Source organism: Centroberyx gerrardi, chromosome 3 (assembly GCF_048128805.1).
Source record: "Centroberyx gerrardi isolate f3 chromosome 3, fCenGer3.hap1.cur.20231027, whole genome shotgun sequence".
NCBI lineage: Eukaryota > Metazoa > Chordata > Actinopteri > Beryciformes > Berycidae > Centroberyx > Centroberyx gerrardi.
This window is the reverse complement of record NC_135999.1, coordinates 26,149,159-26,167,933: the sequence shown is the minus strand read 5'-3', so window position 1 is coordinate 26,167,933 and position 18,775 is coordinate 26,149,159. Positions and strand designations below refer to the sequence as shown.

At 40.5% G+C, this 18,775-nt stretch overlaps 1 protein-coding gene across 2 annotated transcripts; it reads right to left on the bottom strand.

Moving 5' to 3' along the window:
- Positions 1–1,199: 1,199 nt before the first annotated feature.
- LOC139909263 (uncharacterized) lies at positions 1,200–18,663 on the bottom strand. 2 transcript variants are annotated; one of them, XM_078291199.1, is made up of 10 exons: positions 18,533–18,663; positions 18,076–18,378; positions 17,748–17,987; positions 16,494–16,583; positions 15,924–16,145; positions 14,339–14,677; positions 13,480–13,737; positions 1,923–2,010; positions 1,721–1,778; positions 1,200–1,596 (listed from the first exon to the last, which is right to left on the bottom strand). In XM_078291199.1, exons 1-10 carry the CDS (start codon positions 18,585–18,587, stop codon positions 1,498–1,500), a joined length of 1,752 nt encoding a protein of 583 aa, XP_078147325.1. In that variant the 5' UTR covers positions 18,588–18,663; the 3' UTR covers positions 1,200–1,497. The 2 variants fall into 2 exon arrangements, with proteins under 2 accessions (XP_078147325.1, XP_078147330.1); XM_078291204.1 differs by having other exon boundaries at positions 1,200–1,593.
- Positions 18,664–18,775: the final 112 nt, after the last annotated feature.

Below are 18,775 nucleotides of genomic sequence, written 5' to 3'. Positions count from 1 at the left end.
AAATGACAACAAATTATCACAAAGTACCACAAAACAACACAAAGTGCACCAAACACTACCACAAAGAGCCACACATCCTCAAGCGCTGCCAGCAGAAGCTCTCCACCATCTGCTCCTCCACCATGCTCACAGTCACTCCTCAATATCTCACACACAGCCTCTACCATCCTTGGACTTTCCACTCGCAGCCTCACAGACCTCCTCTCCAATGCTGTCACATGTGAAGCCCTCACTTCTTCCCATGACCCTGATCTCCCCCTCAACCCAATGTGTATATGTCTATATGTCTGTGTGCTGTGAACTGTCAGTGTCTTCTGTCACTGTTCTTTAGTGTTTTCATGTTCCAGGCTGTGAAAATGAACTTAATCTTGTTGCAGGACCATAAAGTATCTATCTATCTAAACCCAGCATATCACACAGCATACCACAAAGTAGAGCAAGTAAGTAGCACCAATCTAAATATAGAAATGTATAGCTGTGTCCCTATTTGACAGGCAATGAACACCACCAGAGAATCAGACAAACCTCAACCAACTTCACCAGCAGAAAGGTCAACATGAACACAGGTGTGGATGAACTGTAGACACGTACACTCTCCCAACCGCACACTCAAAATTCACACACACTCACACAAAAACATATAAAAGCACACACAAACAAGACACACACAAGCCAGAGGGGATGAGGGCCCATATTCCTAATCGTTAAGTGAATACTCTTGAGATGCCTCCTAACAATTCAAAGATTACTTACCAGGAAATATAAGGATTGTGTCTATAATAATATATGACATATTACTATATAAAACTATGAATAAAATAGGTGAATCCTGACACCTGCTGGTCGATGTTACACTCTACATTGAATTTCAGCATATCGACTAATGGTGTGTAATAAAACATGCAACAGTCTTTTTTTTTTTTTTTTTTTTCTTCTTTGTGGTACTTTGTGGTACTTGATGGTATGCTTTGTGTAGTACTTTGTGGTACGCTTTATGGTATTTTGTGGTACTATTTGGCTCTACTTTAGGTACTTTATGGTGGTTAGAATTACCTCATTTTGACTGGAGGACCTTCATCATCGTCACTTTACATCAAATTAAAAATAAACGCATTTATTTGTTTTTACATTTTTATTTCAAGCATTCGCACAGCAGCTTCACGACACACTTCACATGGAAATATTAAAACACACCAGTGCATTTATCAATAACAAGTAATAGAAACACACATGACAGAAGAAGCCCATCAAAAAATTATATAATGAAAAAAAAACAACTGGCAACTATTCTGTCAAAAAGGAAAAGACTCATTTTTCTAGCAGTTAGTGGACTCCACAGATTAGCCATACCATGTACTGTATATCTCAGGAGCTCCCAGTTTACAGATCCCAGTGCAGCGGTCAGATCATCCCTTACTGACTGGAACCTCAATGAATGTGGCAGAAAGTTTGTCCATGCGCAGCACCCTGCGTAGATCCGTCCGACCCGACTGGACTTCACACACTGTCTTCCTGCTGCTCTGCTGCTTCTCTCTGTGCTGCACTGACAGGGTTCATGGCCAAGGCTGAGATGTTCTCATACTCAGAGTCTGTCTGCTGGGGAGAGAAGACACACAAGATGACGGAGGGAAATGCCCATTCTTTGTCTTTCTCTCTCTTTGTAACACACACCACACACACACGCAAACAGCAGTTTCTGATTCTCAGATCCTGTCCTCACCTGTCCAGTCTGTACTGGGTCATTAGACTCAGTGGTGGAGGTCTGAGTTTTCTTCTTCCTGCATGTAATCAGTTAGACGATACGCAGTTACACAAATTACAGTTTGTGTTTAAAAACTGACTTATTAAGTAGGGAAAAAAGGACTTTGAATCCAGAAAGTTAAAGTACAATGATAGAAATGATGGATTTTCAGATCTTTTACCTCATCCACAGGTAGAAGACAGACAGAGCAATCGGGCTCAGAAATACCAGAGTCAGTCTCATTGCATGCATAATTGCTATTGATTTACCTAGAAATGGAGATAGATGGATGTGAGAAATGCCTTATAAACATGACATTTTTCAGAAGAATACAAAAGAGGAAGCTGGATCATAGAGTTTGGAGCTTCTGTTTAATTTCTGGCCTCACAATTGTAGTCTCCACTATCCTCAGTGCTGAAGCTATGTCTGCCCTTATGGTGTTAGTGAGTCTTCATTCTCCTTGTACCAGATGTTAGGTGTCAGAGCCACAGCACCCTGCTGTTTCAGCAGAGGGACTCGCCACCTTAAGGGGGTGTTTGAAGTGATTTTTGTAAAGTGGAGAACAGTTATGTTGAGAATTTAAAAAATTGATTTGATGTGAGATTGATTAATATTATGTGGATGATGTAATATATGATGTAGATTCTAGCAACTGCCTGTAATTACGCATATTGTCCAAATAGCGTAAAGAACACATGCAAATAGGAAGAGATTTTCACCTCAGTTTCAAGTGCAAAAGTGCTTATAACAGGTAAACACAGCTCAGATAACACTTAAAAGCCGTGCTCACGTGTGACAGTGAGAGTCTCTTCAGGGGAGTTGATGTGTTGGAGGGTTTTGACAGCACAGGAGTAGTTTCCTGCATGCTGACTGCTGACTGGGTCTAGAACCAGGTGTTTGTGCTGGCTCTCTGGCGGGGTCAGAGGTCGTCTGTTCTGGTACCAGATGTAGGTGGTGTTGTCAGTCAGAGGACAGCTGGTGCTACAGGTCAGTGTTACTCTCTGGCCCTCTGTCACCACGGCAGAAGGAGTCACCTTCACTGTCAGGGCTGAGAGATGGTTAGACTGGTCACTCAGTGTAAAAGAGATATATTTCAGTCAGGAGAGACTAAGTGAAGGAAGTTTTTATTACATGATTTAATTTACAAAAGAGTATAGAATTTACATAAAGGATTTGGTGATTAGACCCCATCATGAAATTATCTTCATGGGTTGGAAGATAAAATGACAGCCGAAGGCAGGTGAGCAGGAAACAGTTTTAAATTCTGGCAGCAGCATGATGATTGGTTCTCAGAACACATGGAGAGATATGATTATAAATAGCAGAAGCAGGAAATGACAACTGACAAAGTTTTTACTCAAATGTGATATCTCAGACACCACTGGTCCAACTGGCACAGTGTTTAAATAATAAAATGGATTGGCCTGATGGGGGTGCTGTATTTACTGCTGATTGCTGCTAGTGCATGGTGAAGAAGAAACATACTCCAGTTCTGTGTGGAAGAACAAAAATGAAGGATTACCTGTCACAATTAAAGTCACTCCAGGAAAACCAGAATGTTGCCGTCCTGGTTCATTTATTAGGAATCTGAATGCGTATTCTGCTGAGTCACTTCTTGTCAGGTTTGCGATTTTCAGGATGTGTTGGTGGTTCTCCATGTTTTCATGATACACATGACGTGCATCTTGGATCAGACTTTCAGGATGCACCTTGCCAGTTTTCCTTATAGCATACTCAAATTTAGGCTTGGACTGACCAGTGGGATATGAGTAATCACCATAAATGTCCACTGAAGAGCCTTCCAGGGCACAGTTTCTCCTGCTGACATAATTCACACTCCAGCAGTTCTTACCCTCAGTACCTGAAATATAGATGAAAGACTCAAAGTGAAATCTGTCTTTGATAGAAGAATACAACTTAAATATAGATATATTTATTTGCTTCATTTGATAATCTATGGTGAAGAGAGACAGGAAGGATTGAGGAGATGACATGCGACAAAGGCCCTGGGCTGGACTTGAATCCAGGATGTCACAGTTATATTGTATGTGCCTTAGACCACAGAGCCACCAGGACGCCCCAAATATATATTTTTCTTTTTTCCCCATTTTTCTCCCACTTCTGTCGTTGTCAATTCCTGATGTGCTCCACGGTCCCCATCGTTGCACGACCCCCCTGTGGGCCGGGGAGGGTGTAGACGACCACCTGTCTCCTCCGATAGACGTGGAGTCACCAGGTGCTTCCTTTCACCTGACAGTGAAGAGTTTTTCCTGGAGTGCGTAACTCATGCAGAGGTTCATGCTCTCTTCCCCAGACCCCCCCCCACCCCTCACTGAACAGGCACAACGACTAACCAGTAGGAGTCGCTCTTGCAACGACAAGGACAGGTTCCCCCCCGAAGGCCCCGCTACGGGGATACGAAACCGGAGGTTCGTAGCGTTTTTTTTACCGTTCTGCTGCACCACCCGAGTGCTCGCCCCAAAGATTTTAACTTTTTAGTATACATACAATATGCCATTACAAGTTTAGGAGCTGTGAATCTCAAACTTTTGTTTGTCTGTCCTATTTTCTGCAATTACTTGTTTTTACTCAGTCAAAATCCAAATCTGAAAGCAAGCAAAATTGCTTGTTCAAATGTATGGCCCTGGACACAGAATGATACAACATTTCTTGGGTCTATGGTGATGCTGGAATAATAATGATTCTTTGACTAAATTGTTATAATGAACATGGTGGTGGTGACTACAGGTCCCCAGAGCACCAGTAATGATAGTGATGTATGTATGTATGTATGTGTTACCATAAAAATTACCATAATGAAATAATATCTTTATAATACAAAACAATAGTTAAGCAATGATATTAATCTCATAAATATGGTGTGACAAGGAAAAATACAGATTTTGATTAATATAATGTTTGAGTATTATGCAGATCATGTTTCTCACTGCCTTTCAAACATTGCAGACTAATGAAACAAATGTTTCATACCATAAGTTAAACAGTACCATGAGTTGCTTCATACTCACACACTGCAGGAGAGCGGAGATCCTCATGGCCTGGCACAGCACAGGAGTAGCTGTCAACAGAGGAGCTGGAAACAGTGAACTGCTGTTTGTCCCATTCAAAGTTTCCATTCTTGAACCAGGTGTAGAAGGGTTTGGGGTCAGAGTACAGCTGGTGCTACAGGTCAGTCTGACAAACTGTCCACTTCTGGTAGCAGAAGGAGTCACTTCAACATGTAGTTCTGTTGGGAGATGATAAATATACTTTTCATCAGTTACTGAATGGCTTGGTAAATTCTTGATTAGATAGATTGTTTAATGTGAAATCAAAGCACGCTTATTAAAAAAAAAGACAGAAGCTATAGAATTGAAGTTATTGTCCCAGTAACAAAAGGTAAAATGTTGCAATTCCTACTGCTTGCCCATAGAGGCTGATTAACATTTGACATTAATTAGGCTAATACACCCTTAAACTATTGTTGTCAGTGGTTGAGAAGAAAGGATGGATAACAGCTAATATATCTGTAACCTGTGGGATATGTGATGGAGCAGGGCTGCTCAGAAGAACACATCCTCCCTTCAGCATAGGTCACACTAAAGCAGGTTGATGTGACAGAATCTGGAGGAAAAGAAATGACATGCAGTCTTATATTGATGAACTTCATCACAATAATTAGTCACAATATTTAAAGGCATTCTACACAGGATTTTACTTTTTAAAATATTTTAAAACACCACACTATCACCACCTCACTGGACTGGCAATCTAGGAGGAAAATAAATGGCACAGTCTTATATTGATGAATGTCATTAGTCACAACATTTAATTTATTAAGAATGTAAAAGATATCAAGCTAGCTAATTTATTAGAGGTACCGTAATATGATGAGGAGCTAAATGTCACCACTCACCCACTGAGACTTCAGGGGCTCTGAGATCCTCGTAGCCTTTGACAGCACAGGAGTAGCTGACTGCTTCCTCACTGCTGACCAGGTGTTGGTACCAGGGAGACGAGTCCTGATAGAGAAACGCTCCATTCTTGTACCAGATGTAGGCTGTAGAGTTTTCAGTCAGAGGACAGCTGGTGCTACATATCAGTGTTACTCTCTGTCCCTCTGTCGCTGTGACAGGAATCACCTTTACCTGGAGGTCTGGAATGACGTGTAGAAAGTGACTGTTAAAATGTATATACTGATATTATTCTCAAAGTAATAAATCACTGACAAAGAGCCACTGTACCTGTAACACGGAGATTAATTCCACTGGACCAATTCCATTCTGACTTGTCAGTAGCGTCTCTGCAGCAGTATTCATTTGTATCAGTCTCTCTTAGATCATTGATTGTTAGAGTGGAGTTACTCTGTTTAGACTTATCATACATAACACGATTTCTATCTATAGAGATCCTTCTCGGAACATACTTCTCGCCATTCCAATGTGTATTATACCATTTCTTGCTTGAAGTGGGATGTGTAACTGAGCAGGGCAGATCCACTGATGAGCCCTTCAAGGCACAGATGCTGCTTGCTTGTCCCAGAGATCCTGAAACAGAAGCTTTACATTATCAAAAGATCTGGACAGATTTCTGCATCTAAAATCATGGTTTCTACACTAATTGAATGATGATAGCATGCTGTAAATTAAGTGTACTTGAAAAAGTTCATTCTAACACATGAAGTGTTAGTAATTAAGTAAGTAAGTGTCTACTTCTCATTCAAAATGTGCTCTTCAATTGGTCAACGTACCAAAAATCAGTAAAACAAGACCTAAACAGACAAAAGTCCCAAGACCATTAAGGGCCACATTGTACGGGGCTAACTGATAGTGTAGTGTAGACACATCAACATCAACAACTTCAACAACTCCAATTTACAGTTAATGAGCATTATTTGACAAGAGCTGTATAAACACAATCACTTCATACCTGAGAGGTACAGGAGCAAAGCCACAAACACACATCCAGCTTCTGCCAACAACATGGCTGCAGTAGTCCTTCAACTTCCAGAAAGATGACTGAATAACAATATTTGAGGCAGCCGTATCACAAATGCTGCATTCATGAAATCCCATCCAAACAAGCAAGCATGTAACCCATTTGTCAAAATTAACAGCACTCTACTGACAGAGTGAAGGGTGATATACTCTTGGTCAGTGTGAGGGCGGTTGGCACTGAGCATGCAGCTCTGACATCAAAAATTCACTTCCTTCCTCTTTAAGTCATTACCATAGAAAAATTAAGCTCAAATGAAGAATCTACGTAGCTGTGAAAGTAACTCTCAAAAAAAACTGACGTCATATTTTGACATAAAAATGTGGTGTTGTAGCTGCAGAGCATCAGTACTTGAAACTCTTTACAAATGTCTATCGCTATGCACAATTAAATCAGTTTTGGCCATTTTCATAGAGAAAGTCTGTTGGCTCAAAGGTGTCAAAGTTGCCAGAGTGAGGGCAGAGAGATGTGAAGCTGTCGGTGGTGAACACATGGTCTGTGGTTAACTGATTGTGGAAACAACTTAGCATCAGTCAGAGGAAGATACAGACCTCAGTGATATTTTAATACACTGCAGAATGTCCATCAGGAGCGATTTGTATCTTTTTAGTACCTTTGTCCTGGTGGCCCTGCATTGGTCCATATCAGCTGTTTATTTGTTGGTTCCACTTGTACCACTTTGGCCAGTGTAAAATGAGCGGTGCTGTGACATCAAGTGAAAGCAAATAGTGAAATGGAATTACTGAATATCTAAAGCATTCATTTTCTTATCTAAACATGATGCAATCAACAAAACAGTTTAACATTTCTGATATTAAGAGCAATTTGAGACAGAGCAATTTTATTTTTTTACAGTGATCAAATCAAACAGAAAGTAGTACAGCATTAAGCATTATTCCAATACAGAAGAACAGTATGTATGTAAAACTTTATTTATATAGCACCTTTCAGACTACATTAAAAGTAGGCTTAAAACAGTGCAAGCAAACATTTACATGTTTTAGTACTACAAAGAACAACAAAGCACCATAAAGTACACACTGCCCAACCGCTAACTACCACAAAGTACCATAAAGAACTACAAAGCACACCACATAGTACATGTAGTACTATGCTCACAGTCACTCCTCAATATCACACACACTGCCTCTACCATCCTTGGACTTTCCACTCGCAGCCTCACAGACCTCAACTCCAATGCTCACATGTGAAGCCCTCACTTCTTCACATGACCCTGATCTCCCCCTCAACCCAATGTCTATATGTCTATATGTCTGTGTGCTGTGAACTGTCATTCTATTACTGTTCTTCAGCGTTTACATGTTCAAGCTGTGAAAATGAACTTCATCTTGTTGTAGGACCATAAAGTATCTATCTAAACACAGCATACCACAAAGTACAGCAAGTATGTGAAAACACCCTAAATGGCACCCTAACCCTGACAGTGTTAGTACCTTGCTCTACCCACTGACCTACATAGGAACAGATACAAGAGAAATTATGAATAGCTGACACCAGAACAGATCATCGGACTGTGTGAGTGTGGCTACAGCTCAAATGTGTGAAACAACTAAGAAATGAAAGATGACTGACCTTATCACTGATCCTATACCATGGTATATTAAGTTTGTGCATACACAGATGAAGGGAAAATGAGGAGTGACTGATATTGTCAGAGCCAAACCAAAGTGGGGGGGGGGGTTCCACATATTAGCAGTGTGACTGTGACCCCTTCTTCAGGTGAGAATTCAATGGTGCACTTCTCGTTCCTATCAGCAAACGCACAGTCTCTTGTAGGCGAGATCTCGCAGTCACACTGAGCTTGAGTGAAGCTGTTATTCTGATTGGCTGTGGTAAAATTGTCCTCCTCCTCCTCCTCTTCATTCTTACATTACATTGTGTCATTTAGCAGACTCATTCTTCCGTCTGTGGTTCCTGTTTTTTTTTCCCCACCTTTGACTAACAACAAAGATACTCAGTAGACAGAGTTTTTTCTAAGGTCACATGATCAGAAGGATCTAAGGGCCCCTCATACAGTATGTACTACTGTATGGAATATACTGGATCACAGCTCAGCTTGAATGATGATGATGATGAAGAACCACTTATGCCTTTTGTATCGGGGGCCTGATTCTGTAGTTTTGCCATTCTTCTCTCCATATCTCTTTTTCATGCCCATAGAAGTTGTACTGATTTTAAGCAGAGTATATAACATCACACCCATTGATAACCTGGTTGTACACTGTTCCAATGTTTCAGTGACTGTCTACTGTAAACTAAGGTGTCTTTAACACATATTCAACAAAACTGTTTCAACTGGACTTGAAACCAGACTTGAATTATCAACTTACTTGAAAGAAAAAGAAGAAAGACCTACTACTACCTGTACTGCGTAAATTTGAAGTAACACGTTATTTCTTATGTTTTGTATTTGGATTAATTATTGTGAAGCGTATGCTCTTAAAGTAATAAAATATTTGAATATGGACTTTAGTTGTGTTCATGACTGACTGACTGAGGCCATGTTGTCTCAGTCAGCTGGTTCCTTTGAATCCCTAATTTCACTAAACCATATGTGTACCACGATGGACACAAAATTGCAGTCATATAATGAAAGGTGCTGTGACTTTAAGTGAAACCAAAGAATAGAGAAGTGGGATTGTCACTGCCAGATCACTCTCTGTTTGACATTTCAAGGTACATGGACAATAAGAGAATAATTTAGTCAATTTTATTCATGTTGCATGGTTTTGCACAATAACATTATTGCTATGAATAAGTAATATGTTTTGAAATGCAATGCTAAATAATGTATTTTCATAATAAAACAAAGCAGGTTATTACAGTATAAACCAAAAATGCAATTGTCACTACAGTTAAAAAGAGAGAAGCCTTTTAAAATTACTGCCTAAAACAGCAACATTTTATAAAACAGCAGTAGGGGCGTTGCAGAATCATTCTAGAATAAAACCATGTTGTTCTAGAACTCTCTAGCGGCCATGTTAGGAGAACACCACGCAATAGGCCCTTTTCACATTGTCATGGTAACAGCTAAACTGGTGCATTACAACTTACTGTGGCAAGTTTGTTTTTGTGACTTATTGACAAACCAATCCAACAAAAACAACAAAATTGCAGTGGCTATTAGCACTAGATACCTAGATACATAATATAACAAATTAAAACATTTTGGGCACATTGTGGAGTGATTTAGTGAAGGCCACAGCTGGCAACAGGAAGTTGTAATGCACCGGTTTCTCAATGCAGAAGCACTGAGAAACAGAATGTGAAAAGGGCCTATACCAGCATAACTACCAACTCCGATTTGCTGCTGTCCACACTGCAAACACCATGGTTAAATGGAGAAAAAATGATGTTACAGACTTCCAAAAACCAGGGTGAATAAAAAACAATTGCCAGAAATCAGATGACAACTATGGATAGCATCAATCATCGCAAAAACGTCAAGGCAAGCAGCACAGGATCTGCTAAGATCATTTAATGTCAAGTGAGTATTTTAACTAACTTAGCTATAGCTTTCCAAATGTAAGGCTTGTTATCTAAGTAATCCAAGTAAGCATCAACAAGAAATATTACTAAACTTTAGAGAAAGAAAAGTCTACACAACACCATGCACTGCTTTCTTTGCTTAACAGCACAAAGAAGCCTCACGGATTTGTTCACCCAGCCGTTGATTTAAGCTACCTAGTTTACCTAGCCTAGCTGGCTAGCTAGCTAATGCTATCAAGATTGGTCACCAAGTCTAGCCATTAGTATGACTATAAAATTAATGTTACTTTCATAAACTTTGACTACAAATGCTATTTTTTTTAATCACTAAATAGATAGCTTGTTCTTATTTTACAGCATGTGAAAGTCTGCTCAGCATGTCATGACTATATACTTGAATGAGGAACTTGAGTTAGAGAAGTTAGCAAGGTGGGCTGGACCATGGAGAGGTTTGACAGAATGTCTTGTAACTAAAAGGTCACAAGTTCAATTCTCCAAAACAGCCAGTGCGTGTCTATCATCAGTCATGTGCTGTTGAAGTGTCCTTGAATGCACTGAACCTCTTCCTGCTCATTCACAGTATAGCTATATAGCCTAGCTCTAGATAAGATCATCTGCTAAAGGCCTAAATGTAAATGCAATGCAGACATAATGGAAGAGTTTCCTTGAAGTTGAAAGGTTGTTTTGTACACCACAGAGAGTGTGTGTGTTCACGCCTTCAGACTCTGGGGTTTGTACAAACTGTAGGGATTCACTGCCTAGCCACTGAGCCTGAAAGTAAAAAACAACACATTAGTAACTTAATCATCTTGCAAAGTGTTTCGAAATGTGTGTATTGTCTATTCAAAAAAAGGCAATACCATGTTTGAGTTTAAAATTTTGACCCTTAAGTAGAGCTTCCTCATAGCTGGGTGTGTGTAACAAGTTTCCTGTCAGTTGGATTTGTGGTGTTCGAGTTACGGCCTTTCAAAGTTTGAGATTTTGACCTTTAATTATAGCGCCCTCATCAAGCCAATTGGTGTAGGTTAATGCTTTTAAAATGCCAGAACACAGTGCCAAAATGCATCATCCCTCCAAGTTTTGTAAAATTCAGACCAGTGGTGTCTGAGATATCACAGGCCAATCAGTAAAAAGATGCATAATCCCTCCATGTTTTTTCAAAATCAACCCCCCCCCCAATTGCATTGCATGGGGGAACAATATTAGCCTGTGATTCTCTTCCTGGTAAGCAAAGTGACCCAGTAGGTCCAGTTGTAATGACAAGAGATGCTCACCCAGCATCACTGTTGGGTCTGTTGAAGTTGACAGCAGCATACTGGACCTCCTGTCTCTGGGGCTGAGCTAAGTGGACGGTGGAGTAGAGAGGAACTTCCTGGTTCTTAGAGAAGCGGACGCTGCTGTAGTGAAGGTCAGGCTGCTCTGTTGGTTTGCTCTGTGCTGCAGGGATGGGGCTCTGGCCCACAGCTGAGATGTTGTCATACACAGGACCAGAGTTTAACTGATGGGGAGACAACATAGAGAATAATAATTTTACATTACACTGCATTTTTAGAGTTTGGCTGACCCTCTTATGCAGAGCAACATAAAATGATTGCAACCAGGGTTCGACTGATTTGGGCTTTTGAAAGCTGATTCCCATACCAATATTTTTATATTGAAGGTGCAGAGAGCCGATGTTCTGTATCTTGAAACTGCACCATTTTCATGCCAAAAAAAAAATGCATGGAAAAGTCTCTGAATCGGCATTTAAACCATCATGTGACACTAAAACTCTCCACTGAAGCAGATACTAAATTCTTTCAAGGTCTTAAGGCAGGGTGACCCACCACTCCAAATCAATGGTAGGGGAAACTCTGGGATACATTACTGCCTTCAAATGAAAAAAATATTATTGAACAATAAAATGAATAAATAAAATGTGCAACAAAACTAAAATTGAATTTAGTTTCGTTGTTTAGTTTGGTAATTTAATGTAGCTGTGGTCAAGGAGGAACCTCCATCATATCGGTAGTGGACTACATGACTACAGGCTGATATTCGATATTTATGACAGAACAGGTTAAGGTTATTTGTATTTTCCACTGTTTTTATGTCTACCTGCCTAAGGGACTACAGATGGAAATTAGCTAGTAACTAAATCTGGTGCAAAGCATCTCTTCTCATTAACTGAGATTAATGTTTTTGTACATGGTCCCTAACAAAATAAACAAATAAAATGGAAAAAAAATATATATATATAGAAATATGAGCATGGGAGAAAAGGTGGAACAGTTTCTAAAAAAACAAGACAGGAACATAACCAGGTGCAGGTAGAGGATGATAATACAGGAGAGGGATCGGGGAAAGGAGAGTATGATTTAGGTGGGACAAAAAAAACGAGAGAGAGGGACATGATGCGCTTCCTGAAGAGATGAGTTGGAGGATAGGGAGGCTGCTGCTCTGACTGGGGTGGGAAGGTCATCCACCTCAAGGCAGCCAGGATGGGTGAGGGGAATGTTTTTATTTTGCAGTGGAATTGTTTAATTGCTGTACTTCACCTGCTCGTTGTTGTCTGGTGTCCCAGGTCCAGGGGGTTGAGTGGAGGTCCTCTTTCTTTTGGTTAATGAAATTAATGAATGATTAAATAAATGAATTAATTTTATACAAGAGATTGAATGCCATTGTTCTGAAACAGATCACAGTATTGTTCACCTAATCCACAGGAAGACAGAGAGGAGTATGATAGCCAGGAGAACAGTAGCGGTTCCTGCAGCTGCTGCTGATATCCATGTCCCTGTGATCAAATCTGAATTAGGCGAATACAATGTTTTTTCAATTGTTGATATTAAGGAGTAAAGTTGTCCATCACTACGATAGATTTCTGTCACATGGACTCCAGAAAGACTGTAGATGCCTGCATCGCCTGACTGATCTACAAATCACTTCCCACCCCAAATACCAAATCTATCCCATTTAATTCTCAGATTATTCAAGTGGTGGAGCGCCTACCTGCCTGCATTCATCTTCAGCAAAGGTAATAATAGGTTTAAGCCCTTGATTTCCAGTCTTCTTAAACCAGATGTACTTATCTGCAGGGCTGGTGTCATTGCTGCAAGTCAGTGTCACTGACCTACACACTATTTCGCAAGAGGTGAAACTGTGCAATTTGTTAGAGATTTCCATCTCAATTTCAAATGCAAAAGAACCTGTAACACTTAAACACACCTCATCAAATATCTTAAAGCCGTGCTCACCTGTGACAGTGAGAGTCTCTTCAGGGGAGTTGATGTGTTGGAGGGTTTTGACAGCACAGGAGTAGTTTCCTGCATGCTGACTGCTGACTGGGTCTAGAACCAGGTGTTTGTGCTGGCTCTCTGGCGGGGTCAGAGGTCGTCTGTTCTGGTACCAGATGTAGGTGGTGTTGTCAGTCAGAGGACAGCTGGTGCTACAGGTCAGTGTTACTCTCTGGCCCTCTGTCATCACGGCAGAAGGAGTCACCTTCACTGTCAGGGCTGAGAGATGGTTAGACTGGTCACTCAGTGTAGAAGAGATATATTTCAGGCAGGAGAGACTAAGTGAAGGAAGTTTTTATTGCATGATTGAAATTACGGGTGAGTCTAGAATTTACAGAACGGCTTTCACGATTAGACCCCATCATGAAATTATCTTCATGGGGTGGACGATAAAATGACAGCTGACGGCAGAACAGTTTTAGATTCTGGCAGCAGCATGATGACTGGTTTTCAGAACAAATGGAGAGATCTGATTGGTCAAATATAAATAGCAGAAGGAGGAAATGACAGCTGACAGTGTGGGAAGTTGACAGCACGGGAAAATCTCCTATCTTTAAAACTAGAGAGTGTATGTAAGAAAAGCAGTCTTCCTGATTTAACTTTCACCATAGCTTCATTAACTCAAGTTCAAGACTGTCATGTGCCTATTGGGGAAATTGGTGTGCAGCCATGAATTCAACACAATACATTATCATAGCAGTTACAGAGATAAAATGTCACAGCGTTTAAATAATAAAATGGATTGGCCTGATGGGGGCGCTGTAATTACTGCTGATTGCTGCTAGTGCATGGTGAAGAAGAAACAAAAAAGAAGATTTACCTGTCACAATTAAAGTCACTCCAGGAAAACCAGAATGTTGCCGTTCTGGGTCATTTATTAGGAATCTGAATGCGTATTCTGCTGAGTCACTTTTTGTCAGGTTTGCGATTTTCAGGATGTGTTGGTGGTTCTCCATGTTTTCATGATACACATGACGTGCATCTTGGATCAGACTTTCAGGATGCACCTTGCCAGCTTTCCTTATAGCATACTCAAATTTAGGCTTGGACTGACCAGTGGGATATGAGTAATCACCATAAATGTCCACTGAAGAGCCTTCCAGGGCACAGTTTCTCCTGCTGACATAATTCACACTCCAGCAGTTCTTACCCTCAGTACCTGAAATATAGATGAAAGACTCAAAGTGAAACCTCACTTTTTTAGAGATATTTTTGCTTCATTTGACTGTCTAGTGTAGAGAGACAGGAAGGATTGGGGAGAGAGAAGTGGATGACATGCAACAAAGGCCCTGGGATGGACTTGAACCCAGGATATCACAGCTATATGGTATGTGCCTTAAGGCCCTGACACACCAGGCCGACGGTCGGCCTTCGGGCAATGTCGGGCCGTTGGTAAGCGTCGGTGTCCCTAGTTTTTGCGGTGTGTCCCGCACCGTCGGCACTAGTCGGACCCTGTCGGCGTCTTTTCGGCCGATTGAGCATGTTGAATCGGCGTCGGAGCCGTCGGTGAGAGAGATCACTCTGATTGGTAGTTCGTGTTTTGCCTCTGGATGATTGGACTGATAAATTCCTTCAACATGTGGAACTGAACAGGAAAGAGCCGAGCGAAATTTTTAAAATCGGAGGTTTCATTTATCTCCAGCTCTCGACACAGGTTCGGGAAAGCCCCTTGAGCCTGTCGCTGGAGTAACGTTATTCATGATTTCACCCATTTAGTGCGGTTTCTCCTTATTTTTCGCCTCCGCCTCTTCCTTTCTTCTTCCACAACCAAAAGACCAAGGGCTGACAACGCCAGTGCCATTTGCAACTTCTTATCAGACATAAGGTATGGAGAGTTATTTCCCCTCACGCAGGCGCAGAACGTACGTGCTAGTTGGCCGTCGGCTGTAGTCTTTGCGGTGTGTTCAAGTGCAAATTTTTGGACCAGACGCAGGCGACGTGAGGCGACGCAACAGTCGGCCTTCGTCGCCGCTGGTTCTTTGAAGTCGGTTTGGTGTGTCAGGGCCTTTAGACCACAGAGCCACCAGGACGCCCCAAATATTTGTTTTCTTATTTCGCCATTTTTCTCCCAATTCTGTTGTTGTCAATTCCTGATGTGCTCCACGGTCCCCAGACCCTCCAGTGGGCCGGGGAGGGAGAGAGGAGTTTTTCCTGGAGAGCGTAACACATGCAGATGCACACGCTCTCTCCCCCTAACCTCCTAATATCTTTATAATACAAAACAATAGTTAAGCAATGATATTAATCTCATAAATATGGTGTGACAAGGAAAAACACATATTTTGATTAATATGTTTGAGTATTATTCAGATCATGTTTCTTATTGCCTTTCAAACATTGCAGACTAATGAAACAAATGTTTCCTACCTTAAGTTAAACAGTACCATGAGTTGCTTCATACTCACACACTGCAGGAGAACGGAGATCATTATGGCCTTTTACAGCACAGGAGTAGCTGTCAACAGAGGAGCTGAAAGTAGAGAACTGGTCTTTGTACATTTCAAAGTTTCCATTCTTGAACCAGGTGTAGAAGGGTTTGGGGTCAGTCAGAGTACAGCTGGTGCTACAGGTCACTCTGACAAACTGTCCACTTCTGGTAGCAGAAGGAGTCACTTCAACATGTAGTTCTGTTGGGAGATGATAAATACACTTTTCATCAGTTACTGAATGGCTTGGTAAATTCTTGATTAGTTAGATTAGATTGTTTAATGTGAAATCAAAGCACGCTTATTAAAAAAAATGACAGAAGCTATAGAATTGAAGTCACTGTGCCAGTAACAAAAGGCAAAATGTTGTAATCTTATGGGTTTTCCCATAGACTTGTGTAGGAGAAGACAAGTTCTGTTGATGTTGTTGCAATTCCTACTGTTTGCCGATAGAGGTTGATAAACGTTCTAGATTATTTAATGCACTCTTAAACTACTGTTGTCAGTTGCTGAGTAAACAGGATGGATAACAGCTAATATATCTGTAACCTGTGGGATATGTGATGGAGCAGGGCTGCTCAGAAGAACACATCCTCCCTTCAGCATAGGTCACACTAAAGCAGGTCGATGTGACAGAATCTGGAGGAAAAGAAATGACATGCAGTCTTATATTGATGAACTTCATTACAGTATACTGGACTGGAAATCTATAGGAGGAAAATAAATAACACAGTCTTGAACGTCATTAGTTACAACATTTAATTTCTTTTTTTTCTTTAAATCTTAAAAAAAAAAAAATGTCATCATACGTACAACATATACAGCCATATATACACAATACATGACACTACAGACCGCTACATAACAGAAAAAAAAAAAAAAAAAATCCCCTTTATGAACCTTTAAGAAAATAGAGGACGTTTTTCCATGTCTCTCTTGTTTCTTTATCATAATTCTTTAATCTTCAAGTTAACATAATTTCATATGAAGTTATTTTAATCAACAAATCCATCCATTCTGTGAAACGTGGTGATTTTGTATTTTTCCAATATTTAAGGACCAACCTTAGTGTTGTTATAATGCCCAAACACAATATAAACTTTACACTGTACTGTGTTGATTCCCTTAACTTTGGATTTGTCAGCTAAAAGGCAAAGTCTAGGTGTCTTCGGAACAGAAAAGCCAAGGCCCTCTTCCATAATCCCCAATGTTTTTGCACCACTGGGCGTTCCCACAAAGCATGCATTATGTCCCTCTAGTTTTGTTACATCTCCAACATAAATCACTTTGCAAAAGACCCATCCTATTCAGTCTACTAGGGCTAAAATAAAATCTGTGAAAAACTTTAAATAGCATACCCTTTCCTTTAGCTTCCCTAATATTTTGACCAATATTTGAAATTATATTCATCCAAGTTCTTTTATCAATTTCACATCCCAAATCTTTTTGCCACACAATTCTAATTTTTTCACAATCATCACTTTCAGCCTTTAACAGCATTTTATAACATCTTGAAGCGGATTGTACTAAGCTTGGTAAACCAAAAAAATCTTCCATTACATTACTGCCCTTTATTTCCATACCTTTCATTGCATGAACACAGTTCTTAAGCTGCATATATTTCCAGATATCCTTATAACCAAGGTTGTACTTATTTCCCATTTCTTCAAAGGATGAATAAACTTCATTCTTATGCAAGTCACCAAGAGTATATATACCTTCTCTGACCCATTTTTCCCAGCCACATTTATTAAGAATGTAAAAGATATTAGAAGAAGTTAGGAGCTAAATGTCACCACTCACCCACTGAGACTTCAGGGGCTCTGAGATCCTCGTGGCCTTTGACAGCACAGGAGTAGCTGACTGCTTCCTCACTGCTGACCAGGTGTTGGTACCAGGGAGACGAGTCCTGATAGAGAAACGCTCCATTCTTGTACCAGATGTAGGCTGTAGAGTTTTCAGTCAGAGGACAGCTGGTGCTACATATCAGTGTTACTCTCTGTCCCTCTGTCGCTGTGACAGGAATCACCTTTACCTGGAGGTCTGGAATGACGTGTAGAAAGTGACTGTTAAAATGTATATACTGATATTATTCTTTAAGTAATAAATCACTGACAAAGAACCACTGTACCTGTAACATGAAGATTAGTTTCATTGGACCGATTGTGTTCTGAGTTGTCAGTAGCGTCTCTGCAGCTGTATGTATTTGCATCAGTCTCTCTTAGATCTTTGATTGTTAGAGTGGAGTTACTCTCTTTAGACTTATCATACATAACACGATTTCTATCTACAGAGATCTCTCTCAGAACAAACTTCCAGCCATTCCATTTTACAGTATACCATTTCTTGCTTGAAGTGGGATGTGTAACTGAGCAGGGCAGATCCACTGATGAGCCCTTCAAGGCACAGATGCTGCTTGCTTGTCCCAGAGATCCTGAAACAGAAGCTTTACATTATCAAAAGATCTGGACAGATGTCTGCCTCTAACTGATAGTGTAGACACATCAACATCAACAACATCAACAACTCCAATTTACAGTTAATGAGCATTATTTGACAAGAGATGTATAAACACAATCACTTCATACCTGAGAGGTACAGGAGCAAAGCCACAAACACACATCCAGCTTCTGCCAACAACATGGCTGCAGTAGTCCTTCAACTTCCAGAAAGATGACTGAATAACAATATTTGAGGCAGCCGTATCACAAATGCTGCATTCATGAAATCCCATTCAAACAAGCAAGCATGTAACCCATTTGTCAAAATTAACAGCACTCTACTGACAGAGTGAAGGGTGATATACTCTTGGTCAGTGTGAGGGCGGTTGG